This window comes from Babylonia areolata, chromosome 19 (assembly GCF_041734735.1).
Source record: "Babylonia areolata isolate BAREFJ2019XMU chromosome 19, ASM4173473v1, whole genome shotgun sequence".
NCBI lineage: Eukaryota > Metazoa > Mollusca > Gastropoda > Neogastropoda > Buccinidae > Babylonia > Babylonia areolata.
This window is the reverse complement of record NC_134894.1, coordinates 61761391-61773271: the sequence shown is the minus strand read 5'-3', so window position 1 is coordinate 61773271 and position 11881 is coordinate 61761391. Positions and strand designations below refer to the sequence as shown.

Below are 11881 nucleotides of genomic sequence, written 5' to 3'. Positions count from 1 at the left end.
TGGCAGATTCGTTATCACCCTTACTATCATCCATCACCATGGAAATGTAGACAACAAAATGTCCTGGGGCATACATACAAGAGAGTTGTGGCCTAGCCTGGGGAGGGGGGGGGGGGTGAATGATGTCTTGCACGAACCAGAACAGCATACATTGAACACTGCCCGAGGGACACAGCAGAGGTGCAGGGTCTCCTCTAGTGTGCGGCATCCGGGTGATCCCTGTTGTGTCTGTGTCGGTGTGTTTTAGGTGTTCAGCTCAGGATGTGTGGATGAAGAGGCATACGCAACACACACACACACACACACACACACACACACACACACACACACACACGATGTTGCATCCTGTAAAGTTGCTATTGACCCACATCTGTTTCTTATATCCATGTGTGTGTGTGTGTGTGTGTGTGTGTGTGTGTGTGTGTGTGTTTGTGTGCGTGTGTGTGTGTGTATGTGTGTGTGTGTGTGTTTGTCAAGTCAAGTCAAGATTTTATTTCATGATGGTAAATTGAATAAGCAACAATTGCTTTTTTTTTTACATCAAGCCATCAATGAAAATAAAAAATAAAAAATAAAAATAAACAAAAATTAAAAAGAAGGAAAAAAAGAAAAAAATAGTAGAGAGAGAGAGGGGGGGTGGGGGGTGGGAGAGAAGAAACAAGCAGATGAAGAGCAACAATAACAACAAAATGCATATACATACATACATATATATATATATATATATATATATATATATATGTATATATATATATATATATGTGTATATATATATATATATGTATATATATATATATATATATATATGTGTGTGTGTGTGTGTGTGTGTGTGCAAGAATATTGTGATAAAGAAATACACAATTGCATTTCCATTTCACACACACACACACACACACACACACACACACACACACACACACACACCACTGAACACTAATTCTCGGACACAATTACACCATGCCCATCCCATCCACATGCACATGTTCCATCATTTTGTGCAAAATCCTTGCCAACACAAGCATATACAAAACATTTCACAATTAATAGGAATATTAGACTAACAGATCAAAATTTGTATTACTGTTAATTATTTTCAATGTGATTCTTCAGATTTTTCTTAAACACGTTTTTATCTATGATACTTTTCAGTGGGAGTGGGAGATTATTCCATAAATTTCGACCAGAATACAGAAAGCAGGATTTGTAAAGGTTGTTTCTTGGTCTGGGTATGCAAAGCATGTGGTTAAAGTCTGTGTTAAAGTGTCTGCAATCTTTTTTGGAGCATTTCCATACATAACATTACGCATGCAAACAGCTTTGTTGAAGTACAGTCTGTTGTGAAAAGATAATATATTAAGTTGATTATAGTCCATTGGGGTCAGGGATTTCGGTTTTAACAATACTATTTTCAGTGCTCTTTTATACATACGGTGAATAAACTTCAAGTTTGAGAGGCTACAGCTGTCCCATAAATTTGACGCATAATCAGTTACTGGCAGAATATGTGCACAGAAGAAGAAATTTCGTGAATGGACATTAAGGATCTTTTTTTCATTTTTGCTAGTTGAAGTATTCTATTTGAGAGACGTTTACTTAAGTACTTCGTATGATCAGTCCAAGATAGATCTTTATCAATAATGACACCCAGAATTTTATGTGAATCTACCTCTTCAATTTTATTGACGCCTAGGAATAGTGGTTTGAAGTTATGTTTCATTTTTTGTCTTTTTTATCGTGCACATACATATATGCACTTCGTTTTCTGAGCATGTCATTAAGTTTCTGAATATCATTTTGGAGTTCATTAGTTAGTTTACTGGCGTCTGAATTGCTTGAATGTAGGGATGTGTCATCTGCAAACATATCACATTTACATTTCATATAACAAGGTCAGTCATTAACATAAGTGGAGAATAAAATTGGCCCTAAGATGGATCCCTGTGGTACTCCATGTTTAATAGATGTAAAATTTGAGGTTTGATTATTTATTGTTATTAACTGCTTCCTATCAGAAAGAAAAGATTGTATAAGGTAAATGTACTCTGGTGGTAATTTATAAGCTTCTAATTTACGTAGTAACAAGGAGTGATTGATTACATCTAAAGCTTTTTAAAAATCTATGAAAAGGAGACCTGTGAATTTATTTTCATTTATGTTATGTAGAAGACTGTCAGTGAGTTGTATGAGGGCTGTATGACAAGAATGCTTTTACGGAAACCAGACTGGTCTTCATGGATTAGGTCACTCTTCTGTGTGTGTGTGTGTGTGTGTGTGTGTGTGTGTGTGTGTGTGTGTGTGTGTGTGTTCGTGTTTACTTAGACTGAACTGTCATTGTGTGCTTTGAGATATTTGAAAGCACTGCTTTATGAATACCATTATCATTATTATTATCATCACTAGTAGTTGTAGTAGTTGTTGTTGCTGTTGTAGCAGCAGCAGTAGCAGTATTTATAGTTGTAGTAGTAGTACTAGTGGTACAAAACAACATACCAAACATACAATATTACAAAACACCCCACCCTACCCCCACCCCCCACGCCCCTTACCACACACACACACACACACACACACACACACACACACACACACACACACACACACACACACACACACACACATACACACACACTCGCAAACACACACCAAAAAATCCAACTTTTTTTTTTACTCAGTTTTTATTTGTACCCCGAAACCAGTGATGAGTACAAGACATCCATCACGAAGACAGGTGTATGTTCCAGACAATTCTGGGACACAAGGCACCATCAGTCAGGCTGCCTCACCCATCGATATTTGATTCTTAGTTCCCATCATCGATCATTGCTTTGACTCAGAGTGTGACACATCATTCCCATCCTTGGTCATTGCTTTGACTCAGGCACAGGGTGACACATCATTCCCATCCTTTGTCAATGCTGTGACACAGAAAATGATGGAACACTTCGGCTTCTCTGTTTATACAATGCCCAAACTCTGTATCCTTTATTTATTTCTCTCTTTTTAAAATGACTATAGGAAACATTCACATTTGTTTCCGTAAATTCCCGAACTAGTTATATTCAATTTTTGGGGTTTTTTTTTTAATATAAATTATTTACTAACTAAAGGAAACAAAATTATTTTTGTCCATACCTCTCTCACTCTCTCCAGATAATCAACAGCAACTTTTGCGTTCTGAAATACATTTGACACATACACAGTAGCAGCAGAATGTACTTGATGAATACTGGGAATGTGATTATGGAATGATAAATAATTGTGAAGTCTAAAACATTTTAAGACAGTGTGATAATAATCACTGTACGTCTTACGCTGACTTGTACGTAGCCATTATGTAACATATCCGGAAAGATCTTACATGTACAAAAATGATGACGTTATAAGGCATTTTTTGTAGTGTAGTATTGATGCAGAAAGAACTTAACGTACACAATACATGATATCATTACCACGGAATCTGTGTTCATATGCATAAACATGGCTGATAATCATAAGAAACATGGTGAATAAGCATAGAGGTCTTTAACAAAATAGGAAAGAATTAAATCCACTGAAACATCCTAATATTCTCACGTGTGTTCACACGCAGACACTTCGGACAAAGCCTCCATCATGGAATGATGATAAAAAAAAACCCAGGAGAACTGTGTTGCTTCTCTGATTTGCTGAAGATGTCGAACACCACCTTCCCACAGCGGGAAGGAACGCATAATTATGGGACGTCATTCTTTCCAAAAGATGAGAGTTAAGAACCATTTGCATAGAAATAGCTTGTCGTCACACGTAGGTTCGTTTACACGAATGCAGACCATGGATCATTTTATCTTCGTTTGATTGTTTCTTTGACATCATCAGTGTTTGTTCATTTCAAAATCACATAAACAAGTATTTCAGCTAACATTTCAGTGTCTCAGATACACAAGATGATGATGTTCCCTTGATATACTTTATTCCCGCCCCAATTATCGCGTATGTTTTTTGTTGTTGTTTTTTTTGTTTTTTTGTTTTTTAATCCTTTCCATTATTGACGTGGACATTCTGTATCCAACAGAAGTCACGAAAGACATGCTGTTGGAGGAACGGGGAGGCAGATGGAGAGGGAGGGGGTAAGAACTGGAATCACGAGAAACACATTACAAGAACTGAGAGAGAGAGAGAGAGAGAGAGAGAGAGAGAGAGAGAGAGAGAGAGAGTTGACACTTTCTCTTTACCGTCATAAGCTTAACAGCCCATGTGACAGAGAGAGGGAGAGAGAGAAAGGGAGGGGGGTAGAGGTAGAGATAGAGAAAGGGATGGATGGATTCAAATAAATCGAGTAAAGCAGGGTCATGTAACAGAAGCAGAAAAAGGAAAACAGAAGAAACAGAAAGACAAAGGAAGAGAAGAAGAAGAAGGAGAATGAATTACAACATCAACAAGTAGAAAGCAGAAGAAGAAGAAGAAGAAGAAGAAAACCAAAACGGACACACACTACCAGCCACTCACCCACTCATCTTATTCGTTCCACAAGAGCATCCACCTACCCACCTCCGCACACACACACACTCTCTCTCTCTTTCTCTCTCTCTCTCACACACACACTCTCTCTCTAATCTCTCTCTCTCTCTCTCTCTCTCTCACACACACACACACACACACACACACACACACACCCACACCCTCCACCTCCCACACGCACAACACAACAGAACTACACGGACCCACCTCCCATCAGACTAGCCAGTCCTCCGCCACCCCCTCCCATGCCTCCCCCCATGCCTCCCCCCATTCCCCCCATGCCCATCATGCCCCCTCCGCCCATGCCCATCATGCCCCCTCCCATGCTCTTGCTGAGGATGAGCATGATGATCGGCATCATCTGCTGCATGCCCTCCCCGCCGTTCATCTTCATGATCAGCAGCAGGATCGGCAACAGGGTCAGGAGGTCAACGCCGCCGCCACCCCCGCCCCCCGCCATGCCTCCACCTCCCATCATGCCTCCGCCCAGCCCAGCCCCCATCAAACTGGGCAGACCTGGAAACAAAGATCAGATCAAAATCTGGTCAGGTCGGGTGTGGTCAAACTCACTGATATCGATACTGCATGGTTAAGACGCTTATCAGCTGATACAGTGGATATGGGGGGCTGGGTTCGTTGACTATAATGGTTATCTGAGGTCACGCCACGTCATTCAAAAGAATTGATATCGATACTGCATGGTTAAGACGATTATCTGAGTTCAGGTCAAATTGATTGATACCCTCTCTGAATGGTTAAAACGCGTATCTGAGGTCAGGTAAGGTCAAATGGATTGGTATCGATACTGAATGGATAGACAGCATCCGCGAGGGTCTACGTACGCTGACTGAGATGGAAACTTAATGGTTAAGACGCTCATCTGCCAGTATAGTGTCTGGGAGCGTCTGAGTTCGTATCCCGCTCTCGACCTTTCTGGCAAGTTTGACTGGAACATAAAGCTCAGCGTGTAGTCATTCTGATGAGGCCCCGTGTGCAGCACGCACTGACAAAGAATCCATGGCAGCAAAAGTGTCGTCCTCAGGAAGAAATCCACTCTGACAGGTACACATATAGACGTGCATGCGCTAAAGGTTTCACAAGCGCGTGTGGTTATGCTGCTGTCAGGCATCTGCATAACAGATGTGGTGTAGCGTGTATGGATTTGCCTGAAAGCGGTGACGCCTCCTTAAGATACTAAACCCGACGAGGAAAATGCTGCATGCAAATTCAAAGCCCAGTCAGTCAATCGTTGAATGAATGAATAATGGTATTTTCTGAAGGAAATAAATTGAGCATAATTATGTTTTGTTCAGTCCTCGAAAACAAGCCAGAAAAAAAGGTTAAAAAAAGAAGATATATTTTAAAAGGAAAGAAAACCAACGGGGGAATAAAAAGACTGCCACTCCGATACTACCGCTGGCTCACTGATGTGGAATTCAGTGATCCCTGTTCTGGTTCAGCACACCTGGACAACACCTGCTGTCCCTCACGGATGGTGCAAGACCGTGCAGGTACGAACAGTTTCAGTTTCAGTTTCAGTAGCTCAAGGAGGCGTCACTGCGTTCGGACAAATCCATATACGCTACACCACATCTTTGATCTTCTGCGTGCATATACACATGAAGGGGGTTCAGACACTAGCAGGTCTGCACATTATGTTGACCTGGCAGATCTGAAAAATCTCCACCCTTTACTCACCAGGTGCCGTCACCGAGATTCGAACCCGGGATCCTCAGATTGAAAGTCCAACGCTTTAACTCACTCAGTACGGCCAGTCCTCTCTTCTCCTCTACACAGACTCCTCGGATGTCCAGTGGGTGTCTGAATGACCCAACTTTTAGCTTCCGTCGTCAGACTTGTGGTATTCTTTGTCAACATTCACCTCTTCAGTGTAAGAGCCTTCCGCTGGTAATATTTTGATGGTGGTTATTGGGGTGAAACGCTGTTAACGTCGTCCCTTTCGCCGTTCGTATGGAGAGAGTTAACCATTCGGCTATAGTGCCCGAACTGTAAAAGTGTAAAACTGGAAAAGTCTGGTTTCAGTCTTAGTATTTTCTACCTCTTCCCAGGGGTCTTTAATATTTGCTTGAAATTTTGTTTCATGTGATTATAAGGAAATGAAATAATGACAATTTTCGCTACAGCGAATTCTGTGCTTTGGAAGTTCACTTGGCCGGAAGTCATGTCTAGGCGACCGCAGTTGAAATAGTTTCAGTTTCTCATGGAGCGCCACTGCGTTCGGACAAATCCATATGCTCCACACCACATCTGCTCAGCGGATGCCTGACCAGCAGCATATTCCAACGTGCTTAGTCAGGCCTTGAGTGCATGCATAGATAGTTGTGTACCTATCAGAGTAGATTTCTTCTACAGAATTTTGCCAAAGGACAAGCCTTATCTTGAAATGGGTTCTTTTTCCAGTCCTCTCCTTCCCTCGTTCTGACCTTCCCCAACCAAAGTCAGGTACCTATTCACACCTGGGCGAAGTGAGGAAGTCAGGTACCTATTCACACCTGGGTGGAGTGAGGAAGTCAGGTACCATTCACACCTGGGTGAAGTGAGGAAGTCAGGTACCATTCACACCTGGTGAAGTGAGGAAGTCAGGTACCATTCACATCTGGGTGAAGTGAGGAAGTCAGGTATCATTCACATCTGGGTGAAGTTAGGAAGTCATGTAGACATTCACACCTGGGTGAAGTGAGCAAAATCGGAGTAAAGTGCCTTTCCCAAGGACACAACACCATGCCAAAACGGGGCCTCGAACCCTGATCACTGGTGAACACTGGATCGGATACCCAACGCCTAAACGACTTTATAACGGTGGTCCCGTCAAAACCTAGTGAAACATTAAGTCGGTTCTCATCAGGTAAACAACACTTTCTTCTGCAGTTGAAACACGAAGACATCACATTATTATCAGTTGTTAAACACGTTGATGTGACAACTGATGAATTACCAAATGCTAATCTTAATATAACTTGCATTGTGTTTGTATGATTGTCAGTTGTATCCAACCATGACCATCAGTACAACACCTGCTGTCTGGGCTTAGGCTGGAATTTGATCATAGCGGAGTGTGTCTTGCCCAGGTTGCATTCCCACTCAGTCTGCCAAAAAGGCTTTAGGACAGTCAGTGTTGGGATGGTTCCCAAAGGCAAACTAACCCCCAAGGCTGCAACACGAAGAATTTTGCGTCCTAGTTTGAGAGTCACGGTCTTTTTTTTTTTTTAAAAAGGCTAAACTGTAATTATTGAACTCCCGTTGCACTGGAGACAGCATTGATTGTACAGCTCCAATCTAACAGTTGGCACAACTGTAAGCTTTGTCAGTCTCTGATACAGGCCGAGCTTTGGGCTGAAATAAATAAATAAACAGATAAATAGACAAATGAATAGATGAATAAATAGATAGATAAAATCATATGAATAATAACCAAATGCTGACCTTGTCCTGATGAGAAGGAGATGAGGTGGGCGACGAGAATAGAGGCGATGATCAAATGTTGCAACTTCATTGTGATCTGGAGAAAGACACAACATGGGCATACACTTTTGTTGTTGTTATCATTATTGTTATTATTGTTTGTGTTGGTGTGGATCCTTATATAGAACCTACCGTCGCTTAGAAAACAAACTGGACTGTCTGTGCTTTACAAACACGGAGTCATTCGCACAACAGATGGGAGAGAACCAGCTGACGGCTGCCTTCAGGCACTCGTCATTCGTTTCCTTTTCCTGTGTCATTCAGTCAGACTTGAGTCAGGAGCACGAACAAACATGTACCGCACAACATATTACTGACGTTAAGCAGAACAAGACACAGGAACGAATTTATCAGTCTGATGTTGGCAACCATTTTTCTCTGATTCACATTCAGACTCTGTTATGATTATGCTCATTCGCAAGATTCATTTCCTTAACTTACAGGTTCTGTCTTTCTTTATAAACAGAGCTAGAGTGAAAAGGACCTGGAACCCTGATCACTGATGAACACTGGATCACAAGTCCAACGCCTAACCGATTCTGCCACAGCGCTTTCGTAGATCACGTATACCATAGTCATGTCAATGTGCAATATTAAATGATTATCTGTGATACCTTCATAAGGTCCAAGTTTTTTGCTCTTGGGGCTGAATACATTTCCCCCATTTCTTTTAGCCCGGTTATGTATCATTTTTGCTTAACACTGCAAGATACGCTGATCATATGGCGACCTCTAAATTGTATTTGATACTTTTTCCATTTTTTTCCAACTCCTCTTCGTAGTAATACTCTGCATCACAAAAACATTATGAAATTCAGTCTCTCGATCAGTTTCTAGCCTGGCCTATAGACTGCAAACTGAAAACTGTATGGCATTTTCTTCCATGTCTTGAAATCCATTTGCAGTGGTTTCATTTTCATGACCCACTTTAGTTGTTTGAAGCATGTGAAACTGATGGTCAAACAGCACTCTCACACACAGTATTCTCCAAGACACGAAGTATCAGGCTAATGAGTCTTGGTCAGCACAATGGGTTTGTGTGTAGGGCGGTCCTGTCAAACGTCTGCCTGCTGAAGCCAAAACGTTTGAATTTTTACTTTAGATTCATGACTTCGTCAGCAAGAAAGGTTTAGAGGTTGAAGTACGCCAGACCGATTCTGCCACAGCGCTTTCGTAGATCACGTATACCATAGTCATGTCAATGTGCAATATTACTTTTTCGTAATCCTAAGTGGTATCATTGCCTTTGCTAAGCAAACGTTATGCATTTCCAAAAGGAAGCAGTTTAGATCAGTAATGGTGAAATGACATCCTAACCTGTAATCTCGGTCTGACTGGCCTGGCAGCCTTTCACTGAGGAGTTCCCCGTTAACAGCAGTCAACGGCTGACAGGGTTAAGGTTTTAACAGGAATGCTCACTGATCCCCCTATTCAACCAGTCCAATGTTTGTATTTTCAAAATCAAGGAGCCATTGTTCTTTATATTCCTCTACTTTCTTGATCTGGTACCTTATCTGTCCATCTGTCTATATGTCTGTCTGTCTGTCTGTCTGTATGTGTGTTTCTTATTCAAAAGCGAAAACCACGGTAAGTCGAAGATTACATTCTTGTCATCATAATCTCTAAATGCTATTTAACCACAAAGAATAAAGGCATGACAATCATTGTATGGCCACCACAGACAGGCGTCCTGACCATAACCAAAATGCATGATATTTACTGCAACCCAACACCCAACTGCTATTGAATAAAATACATTCACGTATCATAAACACAAATATTTTCAAACTTGTCCCATAATTTCTCGCATCATTATCGAATATTTGGATCCATTTCATTGAAGAGAAAAACCAACCAACCCATACACATTAAAAAGTATGTATGCAAAACAACAGCAAACAAACAAAAAACAAAAAACGAGTACACCTTCACACTTTTGAATAATTGTGTATTTGTGTTTGTATTTTATTTTATCACAACAAATTTCTCTGTGTGAAATTCGGGCTGCTTTCCCCAGGGAGAGCGCGTCGCTACACTACAGCGGCACCTTTTTTTGTGTGTGTATTTTTTCCTGCGTGCAGTTTTATTTGTTTTTCCTATCGAAGTGGATTTTTCTACAGAATTTTGCCAGGAACAACCCTTTTATTGCCGTGGGTTCTTTTACGTGCGCTAAATGCATGCTGCACACGGGACCTCGGTTTATCGTCTCATCCGAATGACTAGCGTCCAGACCACCACTCAAGGTCTAGTGGAGGGGGAGAAAATATCGGCAGCTGAGCCGTGATTCGAACCAGCGCGCTCAGATTCTCTCGCTTCCTAGGCGGACGCGTTACCTCTAGGCCATCACACCACTTTGTAGGATACAAAGACATAACAGCGTCACGAAGAAGACATAACAGTGTCACAGAGCAGCAATAACAATGTAACAAAAAGAATGATAACGATGACAATTAATAATAACAAGTATCTTACCTGTTTTGTTGGGGTTTTTTTTCGAAAGATCCGTGTCACTACGTCGAAGAATTTTTTTTTAAAAGGAGAGGAAAAACCTGTAGTGTTGTCTACTGGTGATGAAGAGAGAGAGAGGGAGAGAGAGGCAGAAAGGGTAACCCGTCCAGCAAGCCGGTTCCACCAAAAGTCCGGGTCTGGCTTCTAGTGACTCACTCTCCTCTCCCTGCCCCCTTTAAAACACCCCCCTGGCCTTACGTCATCTCACGTGCGTCACGCTCCAGCCTTGTCGCGGACAGGCAGGCGCGTTTGTTAATTAACGAGCCCCGTTTGTCACGTTCGGAACACAAAGGATACCGGAAAGGTCGCGGCAAGAGCAGCCACGCACAGCATGTTTTAACACAGATGCCGCTGGTCTTACTGTCTTTCGTCCGGTCGCCGGAAGCCAAGGCTTTTAATGTGAAGTTTTAAAATTATCGTTGCTCAGGATGTTTGGTTGTTGTTGTTGGTTGTTTTTTTTATTACCGTGCTTCCGTTGTCACTGTTTCACCATCCTACATCACCTTTGCATGTTTTTTGAAGGTGTTTTTTTTCCTTTAAGCCGTAGATGAATGATGGATAAGTATGTTACCTCCACCTCCCCCCCTCCCCCCAAACCCCACCATGCACTCTCCATCACTTGTTGATATATTGGCTAAGAAATCTTCAAAGGAGAATGACGTACAAGCGTGTTTCTTTTTTGCATGGTCTGAAACAGCTACCTGCAGGGCGTGTGGCCTATATTTTCCCGACTCTGTGCGTCCTGAAAGAGAAGGAGAATGAATACATTTAGACATTAAATAAAGAGAAGGAGAATACATGAATGCATTAAATAAAGAGGGGAGATGATAAAGAAGAATGAAGTGAATGGATGATAGACAGGGAAAAAAGGTGGGGGGAAAAGTGTCAAGAAAACTATCAAATCATTAAAGTAAACAGAGAGAGAAGGGGGAGGGGGGGGGAGAGAAATGTCAAATGGTATCAACCAAACCATGATTTTCTGCTACTGAACGCGTAATGAGTGAATTTAGCCACAGACCTGATATCTGTTGATATGCTTGCTTTGAATATGTGCGTAAAGGTTTCATCAAGAGAATTCAAAATTCTGCTTCCCAAGTCTGCGCAAAGGGGACATGCAAACAGAAAATGGTGCTCATTTTCGATGTGATCAGAGCAGACAGCACAATTCTTGCTCGTAGGACAGTTGTTGTACGTATGTTAACTGTTATTAATTGGTAGAACACCGAGACGCAACCGGGTCAGTGCTACCCTGAAACAATAGGTATCAATATCAAAGATATATTTTTCACACTCGAATACCGATTTGAAGGAGCGGTCTACGTCATAACGGTATCTGTCTCTAATTACGACAAACCAGTCTTGTATGAATATATACTGGTTACTGGTTACTGGT

The 11881-nt window shown here is 41.6% G+C and overlaps 1 protein-coding gene across 1 annotated transcript; it reads right to left on the bottom strand.

The window, feature by feature from the left end:
• Positions 1 to 2667: 2667 nt before the first annotated feature.
• Positions 2668 to 10656, bottom strand: LOC143294393 (uncharacterized). The gene is made up of 3 exons (XM_076605869.1): positions 10453 to 10656; positions 7942 to 8017; positions 2668 to 5013 (listed from the first exon to the last, which is right to left on the bottom strand). The coding sequence occupies exons 2-3, from the start codon at positions 8009 to 8011 to the stop codon at positions 4691 to 4693; spliced, it is 393 nt and encodes a 130-aa protein (XP_076461984.1). The 5' UTR covers positions 8012 to 8017; positions 10453 to 10656; the 3' UTR covers positions 2668 to 4690.
• Positions 10657 to 11881: the final 1225 nt, after the last annotated feature.